The sequence below is a fragment of the Capra hircus genome, chromosome 22, assembly GCF_001704415.2.
Source record: "Capra hircus breed San Clemente chromosome 22, ASM170441v1, whole genome shotgun sequence".
NCBI classification, from domain to species: domain Eukaryota; kingdom Metazoa; phylum Chordata; class Mammalia; order Artiodactyla; family Bovidae; genus Capra; species Capra hircus.
Genome location: NC_030829.1, coordinates 44,049,736 through 44,077,371, shown reverse-complemented (window position 1 = coordinate 44,077,371; position 27,636 = coordinate 44,049,736). Strand labels below are relative to the sequence as shown.

At 43.5% G+C, this 27,636-nt stretch overlaps 1 protein-coding gene across 3 annotated transcripts in view; it reads right to left on the bottom strand.

Annotated features, from left to right (window-relative positions):
- Positions 1–27,636, bottom strand: part of ARHGEF3 (Rho guanine nucleotide exchange factor 3) — a 311,339-nt gene that overhangs the window by 168,335 nt on the left and 115,368 nt on the right. Inside the window, exon 1 of one of the 3 annotated variants that reach the window (XM_005695830.3) lies at positions 6,549–6,670. The exons of the other annotated variants lie outside the window; for them this stretch is intronic. Within the exon in view, the coding sequence (XP_005695887.1) occupies positions 6,549–6,599 (51 nt within the window). The 5' untranslated portion in view covers positions 6,600–6,670. Of the gene's footprint in view, positions 1–6,548; positions 6,671–27,636 lie in introns of those variants that run through there. 3 annotated transcript variants of the gene reach the window in all.

The window sequence follows — 27,636 nt, the reverse complement described above, 5'->3', positions numbered from 1 at the left end:
TAACACACACACCCAAATAACACTTAAAACTCAGCTCCTTAGCTGCGCCAGCCACATGCCACGTGCTCAATAGCCATCCGTGGCTGTTGGTTTCTGTGTGAGGCAGAGGAGACACAGAACACCAGCATCATGGCGTAAAGTTCTGCTGGACAGTGCTGCTCTCGCCCTGCTCTGTCCGATGGCCACCAGGAACCCACACGTGGGTTCTGAGCACTCAACATGTGGCTCGTGTGAAGTGAGATGTGCTCCGAGTGGATAATACACGCTGGAATTCCAAGACTCAGAACTGTAAAAATAGAATGTAAAACGTCTCCTTAATAATCTGTATATGGATTGCGTGTTGAAATGCTAGTATTTGGATATACTGAGTTAAACACATCATTAAAATTAATTTCATCTGTTTCTTTTTATTTCTGTCACGTGGCTAACTAGGAAATTTAAATGTACATGTGTCTCACACTCTATTTCTAGTGAACAATGCTGCTCCAATGGGCACAGTGCTTTCTTAAGGTGTGGGTTTTAGCATTTTTCCTTTTACACAGAAATAAGTGCAGTTACTATTGCTTATAAAGAAAAAGAGACTCACTGGAATCTCTTTTCTCCTCCTTAACCTTCCTTGCTTCATGCAATAGGGTGGGCAGCAAATTGAGAAAGGGCAGCAATGATCTTGATGACGAACAAACTGAAACAAGTCAGTAGACGTCCCACCTGGGTGGCTGCAGGCAGGAACCAGAGGCATCGCTGACCCCGAGCAGAGCCTGATTTCCTGGTGCCTGTTAAAACAATGCACCAGAGAACAAAGTGCCTTCGAAACTAAGAATAGAAGAGTGGCTCCAAATAAGATTTCCAGGACTGCAGGAACAAATTCCTCCCCTGCACCGCCCTAACCCACCTTCCACCCTTGGCTTGACAAACGGCCTGTCCCAGCCCCGCCCTCCCTGCATTCTCAAGTCTGTACACACAGACGGAGGATGGAGTAGAAAGAGGAAACCTAGAGAAAGAGGTGGATGACAAGGGCTGCCCTAAAGGGCTGAGCCACAATGATTCTATGGTTGAGACATGGCGTGTATGTTTCTGCCACCTGTGTCTTTAGCTAGGAAGGCGAAGAAAACTCAATTTTGCAACATAAACCATAAACTTGATAGATCAGAACATTTTCTAACCATGTACTGAGGGAATAAGACCTAATTATATCTGAATGTAAGTCATCTGCTTTCTATGTGAACATAGGTCATCTGCTTAGGGGAAAACATTAATTTATTATTATTATCATCATCATCATTATTAGCTTCTGTGCCTTTAAGCAAATGAAATAACCTCTCTGGGTCTCAGTTTTATTATCTATAAAATATATGAACTTTCCTATCTCATCCAATCAGAAAGTTTTGCGACTCTATGCATATACAAAAGAACTATCACCCACACCTTCAGTCTCGTTTTCTTGCAGCTTTAAAAGATACTTACTGGGCAACTAACATGATTTAGACCCTGAGCCTAACACTGGCATACAAATATGGAAAAACGCTTCTTCCACTGGATGTTCTTAATAGGTGCAAGGAAAGAGAAGAGGACAGAAGTGAAATGAAACATTAGACCAGAGTTCTTACCTGGGCCAGCGGTCTGCACAGACATTTTCACAACTATGTGCAGTTTTCTAAAGGGAACATTTCAAGATGCATGTGACTTCAGGAAGGCAGTGGGCTAGGAACTATGAGAGGCCAAGTACCATGCTAAATTCTTAGTCCATGGTGGGCGCCTGAAGAGTTAGCACCCAAGACAGTGCACAGGTGGCCATGGGGATAAACACACAAGCAGTTTGGATCAGAGCTCCTTTGCAAAGTCCACCTCTTTGCCCTCATGTCAGGGATAATCTCTCTGCACACGGCTTCTCTCCACGGCTGTGCCTTCACTAACCCTCTCCTTCCTCACGTCAGACTACAAGCATTCAACAGGCCAAGATAGTATCTCATCTGTTTGACCTGGGATGACTGTTGCTGCCCAAAGAGGGGGGACTTATGGTGGGTTAGTTGGGAGAGAATGAAATAACCCATGTGAAACATCATTGCTGGTCAGCATCCCTAAAGTACTAGCAGATATTAATTCATCGTATATGTATTTAGGACCTAATACAAGCCAGGCCTTAGGCTGGTGGTTCTCATCGTCTTCATCACTTATTGGTACCATATTTATCTCCCCAACACAGCATAGTACTTCACATACGTGAAAAGTGTCAGGTGCTCAGTCGTGTCTGATTCTTTGCGACCCCATGGACTGTAGCCCACCAGGCTCCTCTGTCCATGGGATTCTCTAGGCAAGAATACTGGAATGGGTTGCCATTTCCTTCTCCCATAGTAGGCCCCCAATAAATGCTATTTGAGTGAGTAAATAGAGATGGTCTCTGTGGTATACCAATTTATTCTTCAGCAAAGTTCTATCCCCTCTCCTGACCTCCATGGCTTGGTTCTGTCACTTGCTCTGGCCAATGGAACAGGGTAGACAGGACAATGTACTACTTCTGAGTGTAGACCTTAAGAAACATTGTGTATTTCTGCTTGCTCCTCTGGGATCTTCTGGTCTACACAGGAGAATATACATGTGGGTTAGCTCACAGAGCTGCATGAGACAGATCCACAGAAAACCTGCACCCTTGTGAGCATGAGAATAAATTCTTGATATTGCTTGCCCCTGAGATTGGGGTAGTTGTTACTCAGCAAAAGCTGACTGAGACATATTCCTATACCCATAACCAGAAATTTCAAGCAGAGAGTGGCTGGCCCTGGTTTCTCTTACAGTGGGATTTCAGCAACTAGGTCATTTTGTGGCTCTCTCTAGCACACTTTCTCTAAGCTGTTAATGTCCCATTTGGAGAAGATGGCAGGGGACACAGAGACCCATATTTTGGCCATCTTGGCACCTGGCACAGAGTCAAACCCAAAGCTTGTTCTTAGGCAGCGTCTGATGTATGAAAGGATGGGCTGGCTGTTAGCTCTGGTGGGAAGGAGCATTGTCAAAAATCACAGCAGGCAACAACTTGGGCCCAGACGCTCAAAGCCACTGGCTCTGCAGTACCCAGTGTGGGAAGTGGAGCTGGTGGTGACAAAGAATCATTTCAGACCATGCGCAGCAGACCAAGGGGTAGTTATTGTAACGCGTTTTAGGAAACACATCATGGTATTTAGTGACTTTAGCACTCCTACTGCTCAGGATGAACCTAAGTTCAAAGCCAAACCAAAGAACAACTAGATAATTTAAAGAAAAACAGTAAGTGAAAAATAACAGTGAAAGTGGTATGGGGATATGGGACACATAACTGCAGTTTAGGAAAACACTGGTCCTACTCAAGTCTCATTTTCCTACAAATCACAATCATAGCTAGCATTTTTGAGCACCTATATGATGCCCTGTTTCAGGAGTTTCACAGATACTATTTTATAAACTTTTCGTAGCATCAGAAGCAGATACTATCATCTCCATTTCACAGGTGAGGTAACTCAAGCCAGGAGAGATAAAGAACTTGCCCAAGGTTAAGTGGCAGTGAGGGTGTGAACTCAGAGTGCTACCTTCCAGGGTCCAATTATGTCCCTGGAGAACCTGGCAGCCAGGGACCTGCAGCAGTGGCCAAGCTTACCTGCAAAGCCTCGAACTTGACCCCAAACTCCTGACTCCCAGGCCAGTGCTCCCATGCCAGCTCCCATGGCAGGTAGTGAGAACACTGGGGGTTTATGGCAGGGGTGGGTGGGGTCTGTGAGAAACAAGGGAGAGAGGTATAGTAAATGCTACAAGGAAGACTTGGGAGGGAAGAGATAGGGACATAAATAAGGCTGACAAATAGAGGCAGACACTCAAGGGATGTGGAACACTTAGAATATGGACAAAATTATTCAGAAAGAGAGGGCTGGCAGAGCAAGGGCTGGCACACACAGGCTGCTTTCTGAGCTCCTCCCAAGAGACCCACCCGCCATGGCTTCCCCAAGTGACATCCACGTGGTCTATATTTAGGCACTAAAGTCACCCATTGTTTCTCTCCCAATGGACGTGCAGGGTCACCACCCTGACCTTGCCCTCTCCGAGTCACACTGCTGAGTGTTCCATCAAGACAGGCCTTTTTTAGGATCTGGCTTGAGTCAATTTCCCCTTCCATGGCACCCACTCGGTGTTCTGGGAAAGGTGTAAAAGCATGGCTGGAACTGGGGCTCTAAAATGAAGTACTGACTTCTCTGCGTAACACGCTGCTTCCTTCCCGCCACAAGATCCAATCAGGACCATGTTTCACTGGAGATATAAGATGTTTTTCAGCCCTATGGTTGCTGAGCTCTTAGACACTATGAATTCATTTCTCTGGGAGCCACTGACATCTATGGTCAGCAAGACCTGGGACATGGGTCATGTTTGCTGAGTGGGGGCTCTGTTCTCAGCACTGTCGTAAGTCACTTCACTTACTCCTCAAGACAACCCTATAAGGTGGGCACTATTGATTACCCCCACTTTACAAGGAGAAAACACATTGATAGGTTTGGTAACGTGCTTGGGATTACACAGCTGGCAAGAGGCAAATCTGGGACTGAAACCTACAACTACGTGGTTCTAAAACGCTGCCCTTAACTGTTACACTCCACCATTCCTGCACAGACCTCAGAAGATGGACTTATGAGACCTTTCAAGGGTTTCTCCCTTCTCTTTCCCTCTACTCACATCCAGCTCCCAACTGCCTCTCCTACACCCAGACTCAACTCTTCCAGATTCCTGCTCTAGAGACTCTCAGAGAAAGTCTCCAAGAAATACAAATTTATTCAATACTATTTTCAAGAGCGGAATTAAGGTCAATAGCCAGGCAGCCAGATACATTTTGAGTTCTAGTACATATACCTGGGAAAACGTGTAAGTAAAAGCATTTATTAAATCACTTGACTTTGAAACAGGAAAGACAAGAGAACTATTTTTTACTTTTTGTTTAAGTCATACCTTAGATTCATATCAGAGTTGAAACGAGTTTAGAGACATCTCTGTTTGACAGGTGTGAAACTGAGTCCAGAGAAGGCAGTGACTTATCGCAGATGCCTCTTATGTAGGTGCCAGCTGGACCAAGGCAAACATCCGCCAAAATGAGCTTATTTGCAAACGTTTTAGAGAGCAAAGTGTTATAGAAGATGCCACACTTGATACGAGATATATGAAGAGCCTTGTCATTAAAATCATCAAGTGCACCCACGGCCAAGAATGTCATTTCTGGATCCATTCTGCCTGAGCCTGAAGCCTGACCCACTGGTAACCATCAAGGAGATCAGAAGCAGAGTATCTATCCTTGCCACATCCAAGTTTTACCATCATCCCTGCAAAGCGGGGATGATGATAACAGCCAACCCCTACAGTGATGTAAGAATTTTATGAGCTGATGCAAGTAATGTGAACACTGTCTAATACACATTAGCTATTACTGTAATATTTTAATATTATATTAACTATCCCTGAAGTACAGTAAACCATACAAAATAATTTCCATATCTAATAACTGCTATCCATATCTGTATTACTAATTTCCGTATCTCAAAGGCTTAAAATTTATTCTTTATCAGGGTGAGTGAATAGCGAGGTGAGTGACATGGGAAAGGAAAAACATAGCAAAATCACACATATCACATGAAAAGATTAAAAATGTATGTCTATAATGGCCATGTACAAGACTTGGAATTAGTATTACAAACATCAGTCTTAGAAACACAATTCTGGTGAAAGAAACAGAAAAAGCAATGAGGATTTTCTTGGACACATCGTTTTGGCTTATCCAAAGCTTTAACACTTACCCACAAACAAACAAAAGGGGTAGAGAGAGTAGAGCTTCAGGGCTCCTAATCACTCTTCTGCACATGGAAACATAACATTTCCAGCCACTTCTTCTGAAATTACTCAAACAGGCACCAGTACTACTGATGAGAATACCAGTGAGTCTGAGTCTCCCCTGGTATTATCTGGCCTCGTCTTCCCAATGATGAACACATTCAAAACACCAGAATTTTAAGGAAACTTATGAAAAGAATTGCTCCACGCAGAATGAACTTCCAAAACTGAGTTTAGGCATCTTTCAATCCAAAGAAGAAAAGGTCATGAAAATCCACTTTGCTATTTTAACACACACACTCATACACTCACTTACTTTTTCCTTCCCATTTAATGAAAACCCGTGTCTTGTAAAAATTAAAATACTGGCATGATGGAGCAAAGAACGAAAGCCCCCCTCCCCTTGCTCTCTTCCAATCACAGATGCTAAAGGAAGCGCTGACAGTGAGGCACTCCACATAACTCACCGTCCCCACCAAGCACAAACATCTGTGGTCTTAAGCACAACCGCACAGCTCTTTTCTGATTCATGTACTTCAGCTAGGCAGAAGTGTGCCTCCATCGTCCCAGGTGCTCTGAGCGCCTCCTTGATCAGTTTCTTGGGAGATGCAGACAGCTGCTCCCTCCCACACCTCAGCTCCTGGAATGGTCCAGCCAGGCTTGGGTGGGAACTGAGAGCCCGTCTACCCCTGGTCCTGCTGCAGGGAGCTTACCTGAGTGCGAACAAAGAAGCAGCACCACACCATGGGGCGCTCCGACCTCATCCACACAGAGTCCCCCGCCCCTAACTGCGGCGGCGCCCTTCGGACGGGATTCTCTGAGCAGAGCAGAGCATGCTTTCCCTCAAGGAACTCCTCCCCACTACTTGGGCTGTACGACAGGAAGTGACAGGGGGCCATCAGTTACATTGTCAGACGCCGAGAACCACACCAGCCCGGAGCTCCCCACCTCCAGCGGTTTCCTTGCCGGCTGCTGCTTTTTCAGAGCACCCTGCCTCCTGGCATTCAAAGGCACACCAGAAACTCAGTTTCTGGCTGGCAACTCCCAGCCTGTAAGGAACAACAATGCTTAAGCGGGTCCCCACCTAAAGCCATGCTGGGCATTCCGGCAGCTCTAAAGGGCTCACTGCCAGGATGCCATGCTTTGTAGACCCAAACGTTGGGGTGAAATGGATAGAGAAGGGACACTGGGAGGAGAGCTGTGTGTGTGCTCAAAGAGGAATCAACAGTCCACTTGAACTTCACCCAGGAGTCAGGGCCCTGCCTGGCATGCAAAGTCTACGCTGAATCCTAATTTCATAGCAACTCAACAAATGAGAGTGATGGTAAACACTCCACCCATCCGTTCCTTTCTTTTTTTCCTAGACAAATTTTCTCTTCAGAGACCCTTCAAAAGAGTTGCTTCTAGAAACCTCTCTTTCAGCTTTTAACAGGACTAACAAAAGGCCTTACTGCTCGCCTCCGAGTCCTGACGGAAAAAACTCGTGGCTGACATTTCTCATTTTATGAACTGGGGATCTCACCAATGAACACCGTGCCCTAGTCCCCTGCCTTTGACAAGACCCAGACTTATTGGGTGAGACAGTCATGTGAACTACAAGGTTTCAGATGGAAACCGTGCCTATTCAACCCTTCACCACAAACAAATCAACACCCTTACCCTCCTAGCACAGTGGCAGAGGGACTTGAACCCAAGGAGACATAACTCTAGGGTAGCTTTCAATTCTTAATTTTTATTTTTTAGTCCTGTAACAGGGTGGGTATTCGATTTGCAACCATCTTTCTAACTGTAACTTTCAGCAGAAAGATTTAGCCCAGGACTCCTCAAGACATTCTTATAAATGCACAGATTTTTAAGAGCCTTTGCCTGTCTCAGCCCTGAGTACAATGGGGGGACTCATCAAAGACAGAGGGTACATTTGATAAGCTTCAATCCAAGACTCAACCTCAGAGCTTAACAGAAATGCTCTACCTGCCCATTCTTGGGCCAGCAGCTGGGTGCTAACATTTGGTCCCTGAAGAGTGAGTTACATAAGCATGCTATGGAAGGATGCGCCAGGCTGTGGCAGTGCAAAGATGAACCAAAGATGACCAGAAACAAAACAAATGCTGCCAGGAATTTGCAAAAAGTGTTGAGGGAGCCAAGAAATTACTGAGCCTGGCAAATGCATTTTTCATAGGGACAAATTCTGGGAAGGCTTCTTAGAGCCAGAGACACATGGGCAGGATTCTGAGGGGTGTTCAAGGGCAAGGGCAGTGGGGTGTAGACCCATATGAGCATTTAGGAAGAAAGGCAAATACTTTGAAAGTACTGCTATGACAGGCCTGCATCCTGCTTCAGAGAGCATGACGGGGGTCCCACCTGTCTGGGGAAAGAGGGAAGTGAAATCGCTGTGAAAAGGCTCAAGCCCTTCAGGCAAGCATGTGGGTCACCTCAAGGCCTATATGTGGTACCTCCTTGGCCAGGCACCCAGGAAACACTTGGTAAAGTGTGAAAATCAAACAGCGGTGTCCACAAAAAATGGGCTTCAGCTAGTCCTCAGGATCCTCTATTTTCCAAAGCCAGACCACCCACAAAGCAAACCTGGGGTAAGCAGTGCTATGGGGGAAGGGGGGGAGGGGAAGTGTTCCTAAAAAGGCTTCCTGCTCTGGCCTCGTGCATAGAAAAGGTCCTGATTTGTATAGGACTGTAAATAAGCTAAGCTTAACCAGCCCTGGCAGTAGCTCAACTAATGAAGAATGCCAATTCTCTGAGGACCAAGGACCAAGGGTTCTTCCCCATAAGTGCAGGCACTTGAATCCTGGAGGAATTTCCCTCTGCAGGGGCCCCAGCCACCAAGACTAGGGTTCACCCCAGGCAGGAACCAAAGGCAATGTGAGGTGATCACAGGGCACTGGAGTTTCTTTCTTTCCTGGGGGAGGAAGGGTACATTCACATGAACTAATCCTAGAATGATTAAGCCTAACTTCCGGGCTGCTGACTGTGAATGAGAAAGAAGAATTGAAACCTGTGGGCTGCAGTACTTTGTGGAAGAGGTGAAACTTGAGTGGGCTCTGGGGCAGGTAGCCACAGCAGAGGGAGGGAGGGCGGGAGGACCAGCAGAGCCCCTGACAGGAGAAAAAGGGCACAGCCTGCAAAAGGGAAGGGAAGAGCCGGGCGCGGCCCTTCCCTCTGATGCCCCGGCTTTGACAGGAAGAACAACTCCCGTAATGAGATCGCCTGGGCAGAGGGCACCTCGGAGGTGTAAGTTCACTTTGAGCATTATAATGAGAGCTTATAAAGGTATGGGATGTGGGTTTTCTCCACATGGCATCTAAGATACCATGGACTATTCAAACACGTTTTTCTACTGATATTTACATTTTAAAAGTACCCTACTGTCATTATAATACATTCGAACCACACAGAAGTATATAGTGTAACAAGTGAATCTTCCCAAAGGCCTCGATTTTTGCCTCACCACAATCCCACTTGCCAGAGGCACTGTGTCAAAACCAGAGGCAGATAAGTGAAAATTGCTCAGTCATGTCCGACTCTTTGTGACCCCATGGACTACAGTCTGCCAGGCTCCTCTGTCCATGGGATTCTCCAGGCAAGAATACTGCAGTGGGTTGCCATTTGGGGGTGAACAAACCTAAACGCCTTTAGGACCAGGGGGTAAGGGATGGGAAAGAAGTGGCTTGGCAGGCACTGGACACCACTGACAGCACTTGCCTTAGGAAAGTTCCAGCTTACTGGAGTCCCAAGGGACTAATGGCGCAAGTGAACAGACATTCCAATTTTTCAAGAGAAGCTGGGAATTTAGGATTTTACATGAAATTTCCCAATTTTTAATTGCTGGCAACTAATTCATCTTTTTTAAAAATTCTATGCAAGCCACACAAAGCACAGTTGCTGGTGGACTTGACCCAAGGGCCACCAGTTTGCTACCATTGCTGGTGATCCTTTAGACATTTCCTTCCATGTAAACACATGCAAACTTGTGTTTTATCACTTTTTAAATACATTTGTCCAAATGCAAAGCTTTAAACATTACTTTAGCACTTGCTTTCTTCACTTAATATCATCTTTCCACATTGTTCACATCTTGGACTGCTCTGCAAAGCACTCCATGGTACGGGAGCACCTTTGTTCATCAGCTCCGGCCCTGTGGACAGTCAGCAAGCGTTAAGAGACACACGTGAAATGTCACCTCTCAGTTGCTCATTCCTGACAATGTAACTCATGATAAAAGTGCACCTGTGCACAGATATTAAAAAGTCCTAAAGTCATAATTACTGAAACCATTAATGATGACTGCAGATTTTCGATGTTTTAATATGAGAATTTTTAAATTTGATCCTCGCAACTATCTCCAGGTGGGCCTTACTATTATCTCTACCATACAGATTTTTTAAAAACTTGAGATGCAAGCCGGTGGTGTGAGCCTGCCCCAGAGGGCCTAGAGGTGGCAGGGTTGGGTGGGGAGCCGGGTGGGCTGACCTCAGAGCGCCTGCTATCTGCATATAGCCCTAGGACAAACTGCCCAACACTTGCCCTGGGATAGCCAGAATCTGACATACAGCAAATGTTGACTGCAAACCACTGGAGGAAAGAAGGACCACTAACAAACAGGACAATTCAGTTCTTATAAAGAAAAGCCCCATTTTGAAGTTCTACTTCATACTCAGTCAAAGTATATTCTACATAAATTAGAGTAGATGTTAAGAAGGAAAAAAAAAACAAAACAAAACAAAAAACTATGAAATTCTGGGGGTGGGAGTTCTCAGGGTATGATACTTTTCTTTAAATATGTGAAACCTGAATCATTAGATATTGTCAATGGGAAACTACCTAGAAGGCACCTATAGGTTTGCAAAAAAGGTCCCTGTTCTTCCACACCTGGTGAATAACTGCAGTGGTAGCTACTTCTTATTGAACTCCAAAGAGACTAGCACCAAAATAGGGGCCTCATTAAGATCGCACCCCTCCCCCACTTCCTTGTGTCACTAGAGCTCAAAGTGATGTGTTTCTTATGCTGTTAGCCTATTAACTTATAGCAAGAGCTGTTGCGAGGTTTCAAGCCACTTTCTCACGAAAAATATTATTTTAAAAAATTCACCAGGGCCGTCATAAGTTTATTTACATAAAACAAGATGGTGAGATTTCAGCAGAATTATTTCTTCATTAAAAGCTGGTGACTAATGGTGGTTGTTTCCATTCAAATTTTTATTCTGATTTCTTTTATTCAACCTCTTTCCTATTTGCACCCAAGAAGCCATAGATTTCACAAAAGATCAGAAGTTGTCTGGGAATTTCAGGGCTTGTGACCATATCCCAGTTGATGCCTTACATTTTAAAATAATTCCACAAATTGAATTGAAAAATAGGTAGTAAAACAATCCCATTAAAATGGAGTAGAAGCAGTAACCAAATTAAAATAGTATACTGCACCTTGCTTGAGCCAAGGTTCCAACGTTAGAAACATGTTACATCACAGATCTTAGTTCCTGAGGCTGTTGTCAAATTCAAATTAAGGCTAGGAAGAAACAAAATTTATGCTGTGGTGGAGAGGGGAGGTACAGTAATACTCTTTGGTATTACTAGGTTAGCAGGAAGGCATAATGCATGGCAAGCCAGTAGGAAATAAAGAGAACTTCAAAGTAATTTGGAGCCTGGGAGTTTACTTGTGGTCACACATTTTTATTGCATAATTTCATATCTACTCCTTGGTGCTGGAAGTGTGGTTAAATTAAGCAAAACTTGAACAAGCTGGGGCATCCTGGGGGAGCAGGTCCAGACTCCATAGCAGGCCAGTGTTGGTTGGAAGCAAGATGGTTTGACTTAAGAGACTGTCACCATTTGAAAATGCTAATGTTCTTCTAGAGCCCTCCTTAATACCTCAGCTCAACAAGATAACAGCATGCCGAGAAGAATGTGGGAGCAGACCTGGCGGCCCAGGGTCAAGAATGAATAAATAGAAAAGTCTTCATCTATTGCTGCAACACAAGAACTAAAAATAAATGAGGCTTGAACACAGAGGTCTCAACAGATTGCTAATCCTGAGGGCTTGTCTTGCTTGTTTTGTTATGAGCAATAGCTTGAATCAGTTTTTCTCTCTAAACAAATCTGAATTTTTATTTATCACGTTTCTCACATGATTTTGGCAACCAATACATAGACAGCTATTTTAAAAAGCAAATGAAAAATAAGGAGAGCCATCTTCTGATGTGCCCTGTGAAACAGCCACTAACCTAGGCTGGTCCTTGGGGTTCTACCTCCTTTAAGAACATGAGCAGGGAAGCCTGAAGAATTTCTGTGTGGAGCAGACTGGGGCGCTTCCAAGAAGCTCACTCAATTTCTTAGAAACGTGAATACCCTGAATACAGTTTTTTCAAAGGACTGTCAAGTCCTCTTTGTTAAACTATCAGTTAAAAGTGAAACTCCAGCAGGTTGCTGACCTCTAACCAGTTCTTAGGAAAAAAAAAAGTTTAAAAACTGATTAGATGATATCGGTCAGCCAAAGAGCTTCCTTCCTTGGAAATGAGACTTACTCTTTGGCGTTAAACTGTCAAAACTGGTTAGAAGTAGAAAATCTAAATATGAGGAGGGTGGTACTCCTACCACTTGAATACTCAGGGGGCATTTGGAAAGTAATTTGCTTATATCAAAAAACAAATCGCGACAAACTGAATGTCTGAGTTAAAAATACATAACCAAAGCAGAAATCATTCTTTTAAAAAAGTGTCTCGCTAGTGTTTTGACTCCAGATATCTCCTTAGGGATAATTTCTGGAAATACCTGGCTGGCTGGAATGATGGACAGTAAATGAATAGGGGAGCTCTGTGATATTTAGCTCTGCCGTTTACTAGTTGAATGATCTGGTAAGTCACTTCCTAACTTCCTTGACTCTTAGTTTTCTCATCTGTAAAACAGGAATAATGATTTTTCAAGCAGAAAAGGAAGGGTTTTGGCGTCATTATAGATACTGTTTCAGGTCTTCCTCTGAGCACACTGAAAAGTTGCTACCAAATCTAAGATAGCTTCATTTTCATCTTGATTTGAAAGAGAGTAAGAAAAAGGCAAAGGAAATTGGCAATTTCTCATTTTTTCCCTCTTCCTTCCAATAGGCGGGAAAATGGAAAGTCGGTTAAAACTCAAGCCCCATTTATTTTTTAGATGTTATAATGCTAACTTCTTTGAAATCCTTGTGTCCATCAAAAAAATTTAAAGCTTCAATGAAAACACTTCCAACAAAATACCAAGAGATTGAAAAGCATGTATACACACATGACTCAGAGCGTCATTCTGCCTACACAACAGTGAAAGTGGTTTTTTTTTTGTTTTTCGTTTGGTATATATCTGTATACCAGAAGAATAAATATTGCCACTTTTCTCCTTAAGTCCAAATCAGAAAGGAATCACCCAAACACTGGAAACTGGCAAACCAAGTGGGAGGTAGTCAGAAAAGCCTTCCTTCCTCCCAGCTCCCACCCGAGGGAAGCTGATTCTGGGTGGAAGCTCAATGCCTCCTCCCAGTTAGGGCTCTGCCCCGAGGCTGTCCCTTTAAATCAGACTTCCTGGTAAGACTCAGAGATTTCCGCATGCAGCTTCCTGGAGACAATATAAGATAAACAATAAACTTTGCAGCAAAATCTTAGACAATAAGCCCCACGTGGCCATAACAAGAAGCAATTATAAGCACTGACAATGGCCAGGGCATTTCCAACAGGAATGCAAATCTGTGATAAACATGGGAGAAACATGCTACCCCACACACCTGCACAAATGAAATGAATTTCCAAAAAAAAAAAGCTCCTGGCCTCTCATCAGACTGAGAAATAGCTGCTTCCAAATTTGGCACTGCTTTTTGAAAAATCAGTGTCTAAGAGAAAAGCAATCAGGTCTTCCTTAAAGTGCCACTGCCTATTAGACGCACACTGTTGAGGCCATGGGACCGTGTGAGTCACTTACTCCGTGTCTCTGTGAGGGACATTCATCACCCTCGGGATGCTCTGCAGCTCACCTCCCCACCCCAGGATAAGGGAAGCCCCACTTCAGGAACCAGAGCCCACATTCTACCAGAGGAGACGAGGGCGCCATACACTTGCTTTCCCAGTTTCCCTGGCCACTGGGCACGAGTGAGGCACTGGCAATTGGAGACTCCCACCGCAGACTGGGCAGAAGCTGGCAGGGAAAGCAGCGGGGATACTGCAGGCTGTTCTGGTGAGGGTGGGGGCAGCTCGCAGAGGTGGCAGAGAGGGCAGGTCGAGTAGCCGTGTCCTGTAACCAGCACTGGCGGTGCAAACCATGGTATGTATGCACACCTGCCCAGCAGTGGCAGCAGCGGTAATCTTGCAGGAAATATTTGGTAGTATAATTTGGGTTGTTCCCGATTCCCTGATCCTTCCTAAATTCTCTGAGCTTCCAATTTCCAGTCAATTCTTTTTCTGCTTAATCAGTCACAGCTGGGTTTCCTTGTTAGGAGTTAGTTCACGTGCACAGAACAAAGGACGGGCTAAAGCCAGAGGAATCCAGAAACCAATCCCAAAGAATGATTCTGAGCATAAGGACTGAATATATTCTTTCACACTTCCAATTCAGTCCAATTACTGCCCTTCAGCCTGCAAGGCCCTGTATCACTCGGCCCCTATCTCCCTGCTGGACTCCAATCTTACTCTACTTTCCTCCTTCCTCCTAAGCTCCAGGCACACATACTGTTCCTCATCAGATTCTTTTCTGCCTCAGGGCCCTTGCACTTTCTCTACTGCAAACTGTTTCCTCCAGCTCTTCATACTGCAGCCGCGTCTTCCTCATAGTTCAGTCCCAGCTTACAGGAAGCCTTCAATGACCAGTCTGTCTAAAGGACCACATCCCACACATCACCATCTTATCCTTTATCACAACACCCTGTTCATTTCCTTTCCAGCAGATATCCTGTGATTAATTTATTTCATTATTAATAACAATAACAACCACCATTGATCAAGAGGCTTGTTACATGCCAGACACTAGATGTGCTCTTGCTGTTGTTTAGTTTCACTAAGTCATGTCCAGCTCTTTGTGACCCCATGGACTGCAGCACACCAGACTTGCCTATCCTTCACTATCTCCTGGAGTTTGTTCAAACTCATGTCCACTGAGTTGGTCATATTATCCAATCATCTCATCCTCTGTCACTCCCTTCTCCTCCCGCCCTCAATCTTTCCCAGCATCAGGGTCTCTCCCAGTTAAGTCAACTCTTTGTATCTCAGTGGCCATGTATTGGAGCTTCAGTCTTTTCAATGAATATTCAGGATTGATTTCCATTAGGATCAATTGGTTTGATCTCCTTGCAGCCCAAGGGACTCTCAAAAGTTTTCTCCAGCACCACAATTCAAAAGCTCCAATTCTTCCGTACATGACTACTGGAAAACGACAGCTTTGACTATACAGACCTTTGTGGGCAAAGTGATGTCTCTGCTTTCTAATATGCTATCTAGGTTTGTCATAGCTTTCCTTCCAAGGAGCAAGCATCTTTAATTTCACGGCTGGAGTCACCATTCGCAGTAACTTTGTAGCCAAATAAAATAAAATCTGCCACTATTTCCACTGTTTCCACTTCTATTTTCCATGAAGTGACAGGAATGGATGCCATGATCTTAGTTTTTCGGATATTGTTTCAAGCCTGCTTTTTCACTTTCTTCTTTCACCTTCATCAAAAGGCTCTTTAGTTTCTCTTCGTTTTCTGCCATTAGAGTGGTATTATCTGCATACCTGAGGTTGTTGATATTTCTCCCAGCAGTCTTCATTCCAGCTTGTGATTCATCCAGCCTGGCATTCTGCATGACGTACTCTGTATATAACTTAAATAAGCAGGGTGACGGTATACAGCCTTCATGTACTACTTTCTCCATTCTGAACCAGTCCATTGTTCCATGTCCAATTCTAATTGTTGCTACTTAACCTGCATTCAGGTTTTCCAGGAGACAGGTAAGGTGGTATGTATTCTAACATGTCTTTAAGAATTTCCCACAGTTTGTTGTGATCCACACAGTCAAAGGCTTCAGACATTATATTAAACTCATTCAATTCTATGGTCACCCTATGAGATAGGTACTTTTTTTTATCCTTCACTTACAGATAAGGAAATAGGCTCAGAGGGGTTAAGGAATTGTTCAAGCATGGCAGTGATGCAAAGAGGTTTTGAACCCAGGCCTGCAATATGGGATCATTACCATAGGGCTCATTCAAGCAGCTGTCTGACGGCAACGGAATGAGTCACAACCACAATGCAGGCCCTGGAGCCACAGGGCTGACCCAGGTCTCATGTAGCCCATAGCCTCACATTTCAGATCTTACACCACATGTTCTGTCTATTTTCCATGGATCCTCCTTATGAAAAAAATGCAGCCAGGTGTGTGTAAAGAGGGTGAGGAAGTCCTTCACTCAACAGAGAAGAGCCCAGCTCTGTGCTGAGTCAACATACAAAAACACCACGGAGATGCTCACAGGCCAGAGACGCAGGCCTGCCAACAACGCTGGCTGCTCACCCTGCCACTTTCCACAGTCCTGGAGCACCAGTCACACAGAGGGATCACCAGGGACTATTCTCACGTTTCCCCTGAGTGAAAGCACCATTTGAACAGGGTGTTGGGAACGTGCAGGAGTTGCCAGGCTGAGGGGAGGAGGACCAGAACAAAGGAGAGGAGGCGGGACAGCACGGTTCATCCAGGAAGAGGTGACATGTTCAAAGGGCCTGTGGAAGGGACAGGGTGGGAAGGCCAGGAGACAAAAGGCTGGAACCAAGGTAGGCATGCCAAGAGAAGGCTGGAACCAAGGTAGGCATGCCAACTCTATCCTGTAGAAAATGGGGCAACATGAGTTTTTCTGGCAAGAACAGACATGACTAGATAAAAATTCTTTTTCTGTCAGTAACAGTGCCATGGCTATATAACACGGGTGAGATGTTCTGGTGCTCTATTTGCTACATATTTAAAGTACACGTGCATGAGCTAAAAGCCAGAAACTGTAACAAACACCACCGAGAATTCCACGTCTATGCTTCCTGACTCTGTCCCTCTGTTATATGAGAAGTGAGATAAATTTGCCCTTGCAACAAGAGTTAAGCACAGCCATCCCCTCCTGAACTGTGAAACTACACAGAGCTTTCACATCTGTAACTTATGGAGAAAAGAAGGAATTCCCCTGCTAATTGACTGTACAACTTCAACCACCTCTGCCCTCATTCCCCCAGTGGGATAACAAGAACCTCACCTCTGGGTTGTGTCATCATTAAAATGAAAGACTGACTCTTATTTATTTTTAAGAATGTTTGAGTCCACACAAAGAGCTTCCTATGCTGAAGGAGCCTCTGCGGAAATCAGGAAGAGTGCCCAGAGAGACCTTCTGAGGCTCAGTGAGACCAGTACACAGTCACGGGGAATGGTATCCTAAGTCTGCAGCTGAGGCGGTCTGGGAGCACCAAGGCCAGCTGAGACGGTGAGGGCACAGCATCCGGAAAGTAGGTCGGACATCAGTGGAGGCAGTTTAGCAGAAGGACTAGGTAAAGGACTTCTAAGCCAAGCAACCTGGATTCAAATCTCAGTTCGATTACTTACTGTGTTGCCTCGGGCAATTTGCTTAATTTCTCTGTGTCTCAGTTTCATCATCTGTTAAATGAGGATACTAAGAACCCCCACCACAGATCAGTGTGAGGATCAAACAAATCAGTGCCTGGCACATGCTAAGTAACAGTAGCAGCTTTTAGAGACTGTGTATGATAAACAGTGAAATTTACAGCAGGATCATGGATACTAAATACCCACCCGGGACAACAAAAAGCAAGTATAAGTGCTGACAGTGGCTAGGACATTTTCAATAGAAATGCGAATCTATGCAAATAGCTGTTGCTACTATCATTATTTAAAATATATAATATTTTATATAGTATATAATCATCTATCTTGAATAAAACTTTATTTTTAAATATTGGGTTAGGCCACAAAGTTCGGTTGAGTTTTTCCATAAGATGTAGTGGAAAAACCTGAAAGAATTTTTGGTCTATATTATGTAATATTACATATTACATAACAATATGTAATGTTGCATAACAATATTACATAACACTGTGCTACAGGACATGTAGTTATTACCTAATATAGTAATATAACTATTTTATTATGATTGGTTGTAACCTAATTGAAGAAAGAATGTGTCAACAACAATGAAGGGTCTGAGGAGGGGAGCCGCAGTAGCTTGTGCAGTGACTTTTGATCCCCTTCGGGTAGAGCGACAGTGACATCAATGTGGACGCCAGAGCCCATTTGCTGGGTCAGAGTCTGGGATCTGCCACCCATGAACTGCATGCTTGGGAAAGTTACTTAGTCCTTGAAACCTTGAGTTTTTCATCTCTGCAAAGGAGATAACAATATTAAATTCTTAGAGTTTGTACCAAGCACCGGTGCTGAAATTTATGTTTTCACAGAAAATCTTTCCAACAGTCATGTGAATCATATACAATTATGATGTCTATTTTACAAGTGAGAAGACCCACAGCTCTGAGATGTTAATGAAATCACTAAAGGACACACAGAAAGTCTGATGCAAGCCAGCACTCTAAACCAGCCCTCAAGTTCTGCAGATGCAAGAAGCATGAGAAGGATGTACCACAGCTCCTCTGCAGGACGAGAGAGGAAACTCCTGTGTGCACAGGAATTACCCTTTAAGAAGGGTGTGTGTTTTTCACTGCAGATCCCTACCCTTCAGGCATTTGCTAGGCAATGAGATTCCCGGCTGTTAAACACCTATTATTCACCAGGCATCTTGCTGAATGTCCCATCGCATCACTGACATCTCATCACCATGGCAACGCTCTGAGACAACGACTGGAGCACACTGGGGCTCAGAGAGGTTGAGCTCCTGGTCCATGGTCACTGAGCTTGTCAGTGGCAGCATCCCACCACACGTCTGTGTCTGTCCTACGTTCACATAGGCTTGGAGAAAGGTTCTGAAAACACCCCTGAATGTCCTTCACACGCCCCTCTCCCCCTCATTACCTCCTACTCCGAAAGCACACAGCTACTTACTCTGTACCAAGATAATGATGATGGGGGCCGAGCAGGGCCATGACACAAACTATAATTACTACAGACAACAATTTGCATTCCAAATCTGAAATGTACTCAGGGCATCACTGGAGCCCTGTAATCAGTTTAGCCTCTCCCCAAATTTCTCTGGAAATGAAGACCTACTCAAGAAACTGAGAGATGGCGGGGGGTGGATGTCTGTTGGAAAATATGCCTCTGCCCCCAGCAAACTGCCACCTGAGGAAAAACCATGCTAAAAAGCGGCCAAGGCTGGGCGGGATCGAATCCCCAGAGAGGTCAAATTCTTCCTCTGTCACAGAACAAAGAAAACAACACCCAGGACAGTGGACACCCTGAGCAAGACTGGTAAATACTGAAAGGCAGGAAACACATTACATAACACATGGGCCTCAGTGCGAGGCACATGGACACCCATCCCTCCTCTATCACTGCTGTCTTGCCGATGAGTCCCGCGTCAGGGTGAGGGGGCCTTCCCACCACAGGGCCCCCACAAGCTCAGCAGAGGTTTATGATATGCACACTGTGAGAAAAAATACAACCTCTGCTTTGGAGAAAGAGCTCCCAGAGAACCTTTCCATGAATACAGACTGCTACAATCTGGGTGCCCCCGGGTGGAGAAGGAGGGTGAGGACGGAGGAGTGGGGCTGGAAGAGCCCAGAATTCTCAACCCTGCCTGTGGCTTATTTTACTCTTATCTGAACCACAGAGGCATTTGCACTAATAATTACGGCTCCCGGGTAAGTTTCTAAAGTCCTGGGTACTTGTGGACTGGGATTCACCATAGCTCCACCTTCTTTTACTAGAGAAGGCAGACAGACCACACGTCCATTTCCGTCACCCCTGATCCTGACTGAAGACTGGCACGTGGAACCTCTACTGAGATGACGTTACATCTCCAAGACTGCCCCAAAATCTAGAGTGTTTCTCACACTTTAACGTGCCCTCAAATCCCCTGGGCATCTTGAGAAAAATGCAGATGCTGATTCAGGTCTGTGGTGGGGCCTGCAATTCGGCAGTGCTCCCAAGCTCTCAGGTGCTGTTCCTGTTACTGCCCCATGGACCACACGCCAAGAACCTTTGCTAGGTCACATGCTAGTGGCTTAAGCAGATAGGAAAAAAAGAAAAATTCATTATTTCCTATGTTACCACCATCACGATGTCAAGCGGTATCTTTATTCTAAGACCATGAGCGAAGAAGTAAATTCAAGCATTATGCATCTTTAAAGTTTTTATTTCCAAGTTATCTCAGTGGTGGTTAACAGGATGCCTGTCTTTGCAGGAAAACCTTGTTGAAGGCTATTAACTAAGGAAAATCCAGCAGATTGTCCCTTGGCCCAAGCTTCTGGAAAAGCCCTGGGTTCTCTGAGGTTCAGAGGGCAACACAGTTGAACACTGTGCTTTCACGAGCATTCTCATCACTGATGCTTCTCTCCTTGTCAGTGGAGTGGCCCATCCACTGTGTTCTAGAGGCTGAGCTACCTGCCCCCTTAGCCCACCAGCATAGGTAGGGACCTCTTAAGAGCTTGAGCACTGTCTCCTCAGTCACAGGTTACACCATCCCAACCAGACAGGCACCCTAATAAAATCATCCAACTAATTCAACACATGTTTTCTTTTTTTAATTTTCTTAACTGGCTAGAGCTGGCTGCCCTGTCCCGTTATGCAAACAGTACACAATGAATTGTTGATAGCATCTCCTTACCGTTGCCAACATAAACCCTGCCAGGCCAGCAGAAATGAGCCCGGTGACTCTAAGCAACAATAGTTGCATGGGTTTGTTTACATAAACACAACTAACAACAGGTGAAAATGTTTTTATCTCCTCCTATTGCTAAACCAGAGACTTCTGAAATTGAGTTCTGGAAATAAAACCAAATGTCAAATGTGAGAACAGAAGGCAGTTTAGTGGTGAACACCCGGAAAGCCAACTCTGTGTTTCCTACACAAACACACAAGTAGACACAGATTTTTGTACCACTAAATCAACTAACTTATTTGTATTGTCTGTTTCTTGCCTCACAGTAAGGATTTTTCTTTCCTGTTCTTGTCCCCTGCACTTTTGGGCATTTGCCTTTTGACTTGGGTAGCAGAAATATTTCTTAATATATCAAATAAGTTTAATATCATTAAATAACATAAAATTACACATAAGAGATATAAGAGGCAACACTAGTCTCTAAATCAAAACCCTAAAATAGGAAAAAAAAAAATGCCAGTGGAGAAGGGAAGAGAAATGGACATTTCTTAAAGTAGAGAGATGATGTTCAAAGAGTAGGTAGGCTCCAGGGAGGGAGCCTGTGATATACCACGTCAGAATGACTAACGAAACAAGATGGAGAAGCCACTTCCTGAGCAATGGGTGTTGGAGAAAATGAAGAGCAAAGTGAGGACAAGCTGTTTAGCAGCACACATGCAGGGCCTCTGAGTCACTCTGGATAATGAGATGAGTATATTTTTAAAAGAAGGAAAAAAGACACGACATCAAGACTGTTAGACTAGGCAGCAAGAGGCTTTATTATGTATCAGGAACAGCAAATCTTGTCCATTTGTACCAATTCTGTAGGCTTGAAAAGACCATTGCAGTCTCAAACTTTTTCCTTCCTTGAGAGAGAAGCTTTAGAATTTGGCGATGAACTTGGTGATGTCTGGCAAAGATCAGCCCCGAGAAAAACACCTTCAATTTTCACTACACAAATATTACAACGGGCAACATACTTTGGGACAAGAGGGCTTTTTGAAAAGGCAAGTATCTTTTTGACTCCTAAATTCCTAAGCCAAGTTTGCAATTGATTGTCCTCAGAGTTTCAATAATAAACTAAACTCATGCCACATTATGTAATTTTTTCTAATTCTCTCTATAATGCTAACATCACTTATCATAAAGTGATATTTTATAGTATTGTCCCAAGCTATCATCCGGAACCCATTAAAAATAATGTGTCCCAACTGAGGAAGATACAACTGAGTTACCTATTAATTCTTTGGAATATTAACTCTTGGGGATGACTGTTTTAGGACTGTGATTTCTCTCTTGGCTGAGTACATGGTATTCATTCTTATTAAGGTGCTTTCCTCCCTTCTCAAATATTCAAGTAAGATTTATGGATTTTTTTTTTTAGTTGTTGTTAGAAAAGGAAGACAAAATTCCTCCGACTTCACCTTTATCAAGTTCTCACATTTAAAACTCCTCCACAAACAGATGTCATTATTTTAAAATTCCATCTTAAGTAACCATAGGATTTAGGCCAATTCATTGAGTTTCTGACTCAGATTTATTTCTGCTATATTCTTAAACTTTAAGACCTAAAACTCCACTTAAAAATTATAGTTTGTCTTCTCACCTTGATTTTTCTTCTCTTTAACTATAAAAATTATTTATGCATCTTGTAGAAACTTGGCAAAGTCAAAATAAAACAAAGAAAAAAATGTCACTTATAACCTCACAGAGAGGAAATCATTATTAATATTTTGGCATATTTTCTTTCAGTCCTCTAAGTGGACATTTTCATAGCAGATTATTCACTGTACATACAATTTTGTTTCCTGCTTTTAAAGCCATAACAATAAACATTTTTCTTGAATTAGCACTCTTCCTCAACATCCCCTTATGGCTGCATAATATGAACATGTATGGATAAAACACAATTTATACCAGCTGTTTCACATTATCAGACATTTACACTTTTTCCATTTTTTTCTATCACTATAATGACAATTGGACTAAACATTTTTGTCCATAAATCTTAATCCACACCTCTGGTAACTTCTTTAGGATAAATTCCTAGAAGTCGGACTATCAGATCGATAGCCATAAATATGTTTATGATTCTTGACACAAATAGCTTTCCAAAAAGATGAAGAAGTAACAGTGTCACTAAACATCGGTGACAGCATCCATCCTGTGAGCATTAAAGTTATCACTTTAAAAGAGGCTGATTAATTCTGCAGCCTGAAAACAATACCTTAAAAAATTTCCAGTTCTTAGACTGACCTGCTGAGGTCGATGATTTCAAATGTTTCCTCACCATCAGACTAATCTTTACCATTCAAAATACAATGTTAATTTTTCTCACATACAAGAATGCAAACAAAACCACAAACATGAAAAGAATGCAGTCATTCGTTGGATGTTTTCATTGGGCAACTAAGGTGCTGTAGTTAAGAGGCCAAGAACAGCCAGTACGATGTACCAGTCTGTGACAGTACGGAGAGACGCCCAGCACAGAGAGACACGAGCAAAATAAATTCAGAACTGAATCCACTGCCAAACTTCACAAGGTACATAAGATTTGAATTACCATAAGTCACACTTATCAGAAGGAATACATCAAAATGTTCAGGAATACTTCCAGATTACATTTAAAATTCATGCAATAGCTTTTCCACAAGAAATTTTCTTTCCTCCCTCCAAACTGGTGCACATTCCCATATACATCAAGTAAGTTGTTTCTTTTTTTTTTTTAACTTAATGGCACATATATGCTAGAGCAAATGGTCCAGATTCAGTCTCTTATAATCCAAGGCCTGAATTGATCAACCTACAATATGGAAAAATATCAGAAAAATGGAAACCTTTTCTACCATGCTGGACATGGTTTGGAGTATCTTCCCCTCATTCTCTTTTCAGGAGACGTGTCCCACTTTCCCCAGTGGTCCCCACAGCTCCTGCTAACTAGGTATAACAGTAGCTGTAGCGAGGGAGCAAAAAAGTATTTACTGAACATCTAATGTCACAAACCCAGTGGTAAACACTTAACATGAATTATTTAATGTAATTCTCATAAGAACCCTGTGAGTTAGATACATTTTTCATATGGGGAAAAATCTGAGTCCCAGTGGGTTTCCTTACTTGCCCACCCTGGTGAACAGCAGACCCCTTTAACCCTGACTCTCTGGCGGCAGATGACTGGACCAAAGGGGAGGGAAGGCCCTCTAGGAGCCAGCCAGAAGGCTGCCCACCACCTGTGAGGGTCAACACAAGAAAGACTATCTGAAGCAATCAGGGTTTTCTTAGGGATCTGGGGAGAGGGCAATTGAGACTATCCTGAGCTTTGAGAAAAAGAGATGCTAAAGAGATCCATGTGAGGTTGGATCAGAGCTGGCATAGCTCATGCAAGGAGAAGACATTGGGAGCAGGACTTACATATCAGAAGACGATAACCAAGAGAGAAAGAATTAAACCAACCCACAGAAAGAAATCCTTGGTTTCTGCAGCTATAATTCTCTTTTTAAATAGCATTTGTCTTGTAATGGGAGCAAGCACCTGCTTTCTGACAAGAACTCAGTCTGAAATAACCACTAAGGAATCTACAACAGAGTCATTCCTCACTGGAATGGACTGTCAGCAGTATCTATCCTGTGCAGCAAGTCAGCACCATTTATTACAAACAACCAATGCCATGTGCCTCTTAATGAGATGCAAGTAGCTGGCATCCCTTAGGATATTTTCCTGCCCAAAAGTCCTTAATCTGAAACAAACCAAGTCTTTTGACATAAATTACCAGTGTTATAAGAAGTATAAAGGACAGAAGAGCAAGTTAAATGACATCTTAGGTAAGCAATCAGATAAACTAAAATGTGAAATCCATTCTACAAGCAATTGGTCTGGTCTTTTAAAAAAAATCAATTTCATTAAAAAAAAAAAAAAAACAAGAGGAATGAGAGGACTATTCAAGGACTTAAAAGGACTAAAAAACACAGTTACAAAATGAAATCATGGTCCTCAACTGGATTATAAAACCACCAAAAACAAAAAATCCAACCAGATGCAATGCAAGGCCCTTGAATGTCTTCAGGGAAATCAACTATAAAAGATAGTTGGGGAAATAGGAATACAGACTGAATGTTGGGGAATTAATAGTAGCTTTCTTAGGTCTGATAATGTAGGAAAATGTTTGTATTCTTAGTACACATGTATTAAAGAATTTAGAAGTGAAGTGTCATGATTGTCACACTTTGAAAAGCTATTGTAGAATTAAGCAGATTGTATAAACAGAGAGAGATAAGCAGTTAAAGCCAAATGTTAGCAATTGTTGATTCTAGATGGTGGGTGTTCATTGTACCTACTTTTCAACATCCCATATATTTAAAATTTTTCATAACAAATGGTTGAAAAAATAACACACATATTAAAAATAACCACCTTGGAAACCCCTTAGGAAGATATCAGGTGAAGCCTGACGATCCTTCTCTCAATAAACCACACTTAAGAGTTCTTTAAGGCTTCCCCAGTGGCTCCGCGGTAGAGAATCTGCCTGCAATGCAGGAGCTACAGGAGACACAGGTTCAATTCCTGGGTCAGGAAGATCCCCTACAGAAAGGCATGGCAACCCACTCCAGTATTCTTGCCTGGAGAACCCCATGGACAGAGGAGCCCGGTGGGCTACAGTACATGGGGTCACAAACAGTGATGTCACAGACATGACTGAAGAGACTTCACAAGCACATATCAAAGGAATGATTTCAGTGAGCCCTAAGAGTTCCTACTTTACTGCTAGAACAGATATTGCGCATACATCTTCAGTTTCAGTTCAGTTCAGTCGCTCAGTCGTGTCTGACTCTTTGCAACCCCATGAATCGCATCATGCCAGGCCTCCCTGTCCATCACCAACTCCTGGAGTTCACACAAACTCACGTCCATTAAGTCGGTGATACCATCTAGCCATCTCATCCTCTGTCGTCCCCTTCTCCTCCTGCCCGCAATCCCTCCCAGCATCAGTCTTTTCCAATGAGTCAACTCTTCGCATGAGGTAGCCAAAGTACTGGAGTTTCAGCTTTAGCATCAATCCTTCCAAAGAACACCCAGGGCTGATCTCCTTTAGAATGGACTGGTTGGATCTCCTTGCAGTCCAAGGGACTCTCAAGAGTCTTCTCCAACACCACAGCTCCTGACAAAGCTGTTGCTTGTGTTCAGGGGCAATGCAGCACAATAAATCCCCATCAAGGTCTAGAATCACCATCACCCTACTAGGACCAACAGGAAAAAGCAGGTTTGCCACTCCATCCAACACTCCTTTTCTATGAGCAGGTTTAGCTGAACCTACATAAATGAAATACACATCTGATACACCTCTATCGCAACTTCCTCAAATCAGAACTATGATTTTAAGCAAGCCTTCATCTGTCCATAAAAAAGTAATAGGCCTAATTCCCTGTCTTTTCCCAAATGGATGTAAGGTCAAATCAGCCCTGAGGATATAAAAACACATTATGCATTAGCAGCGTTCTGCTGTATGGTATGTTTTCCTCTTCCCTGAACGTGTGTTAACCAGGAGGTCAGGGCAGGGGTGGGCCATGCTGCTACTGCAGCGTCTAAACCAGCTGGACCATGTGAAAGTTATGCTCAAAAAGGCTCATCCACGAGGTGTGCTCACTGAGATTTCCAGTGTCAGATGGCATTTGTGTAAGGAGAGTTTGCATAAAGAAGGACAAGGCTGGGAAGCCCAAAAATCAAGTAAGGGAAGAATTTTCATCATCAGGCCTAGAAGATAGACCATTTAAAAATGAGCTTTAGGCAATCAAGTTGTAATGAGCATTTGTTTTTAGAGAATATTTATTTTAATTACTAAAAATGAATAAGTTTGTAACACTTATTCATCTTCAATAATAGAAATATCTTAAGTATAAATAAGTGGTCACTAAGTAGAACATGTGTGTGGTAAACAAAGATATGAAACAGTGAAAGGAGCAAAAGATACCAGTTATTCATAAGGCACCTGGTCACTGAACGTCTGTTATGCACTAAATATGCGTGAGACTTCTGAGAACTAACCTCACAGAGGCACTACATACATATGAGCACTTAAAATACATGAGGTTTTAGTCTGGCTGCCCATTGGAAACACTCCATCCTGACCCCACATCCCTTTTGCCCAAGAAACACAAATGAAATAGAAATTAGCCAGCTGTTCACCTAGCTAATTGGCAAGCTGCTACTGCTGACCAGTTACGTCTGTCTCTGAGTTTTTATGATAATGCAAGTGTGTGTCTGGAGAAGGAAATGGCAACCCACTCCAGTATTCTTGCCTCGAGAATCCCCTGGACGGAGGAGCCTGGTAGGCTACAGTCCACGGGGTCGCAGAGTCGGACACGACTGAGCGACTTCACCTTCACCTTCAAGTGTGCGTCAGTGGCCCACGGCGCCTTCAGTCTGTAGACCTCCTGCCTGCACTTCAACTCTGGTCCTGCAACCACGTCAGAGAGAAAGGCCAACGCAGTGGAGAGAGAGGGGACACACTGGCATTGTGAACCACGGGATACTGGTGGGACCCTTCCTTCCCATCTGCATCCTCTCTGCTGGGAGTTAACTTACTCCATTTCCCCACCTTGCTTCTATGTTTCAACTGCTTTAAACAGACAATGTGATTTGAGCATTTAAAGAACGCATTCCCTGGCGGTCCAGTGGTTAAGACTCCACACTTCCAACACACAGGGCCCGAGTTCAATCCCTGGTCGAGGAACAAAGATCCCACATGCCAAGCTTTGCAGACAAAAATGAAAAAGAAAAGAAGGAGGCACTATTTAGAGTCACAATGAGTTAAACGTCATCCAACCCATTAAATGTACCATGTTACATTTAGAGGAAGAGGAAGATGATGGGAAAGAAGAAAAGTGAGGCTTCAACTCCCATCCCCAGCTTTTGAAGTGAGCAGGAAACAGATTGTAAAATCTATCGTGGAGGGAAAAAGAAAACATGAAGAGAAAAAGAAAATGTGAAGGGAAAGGTTCAGATTCA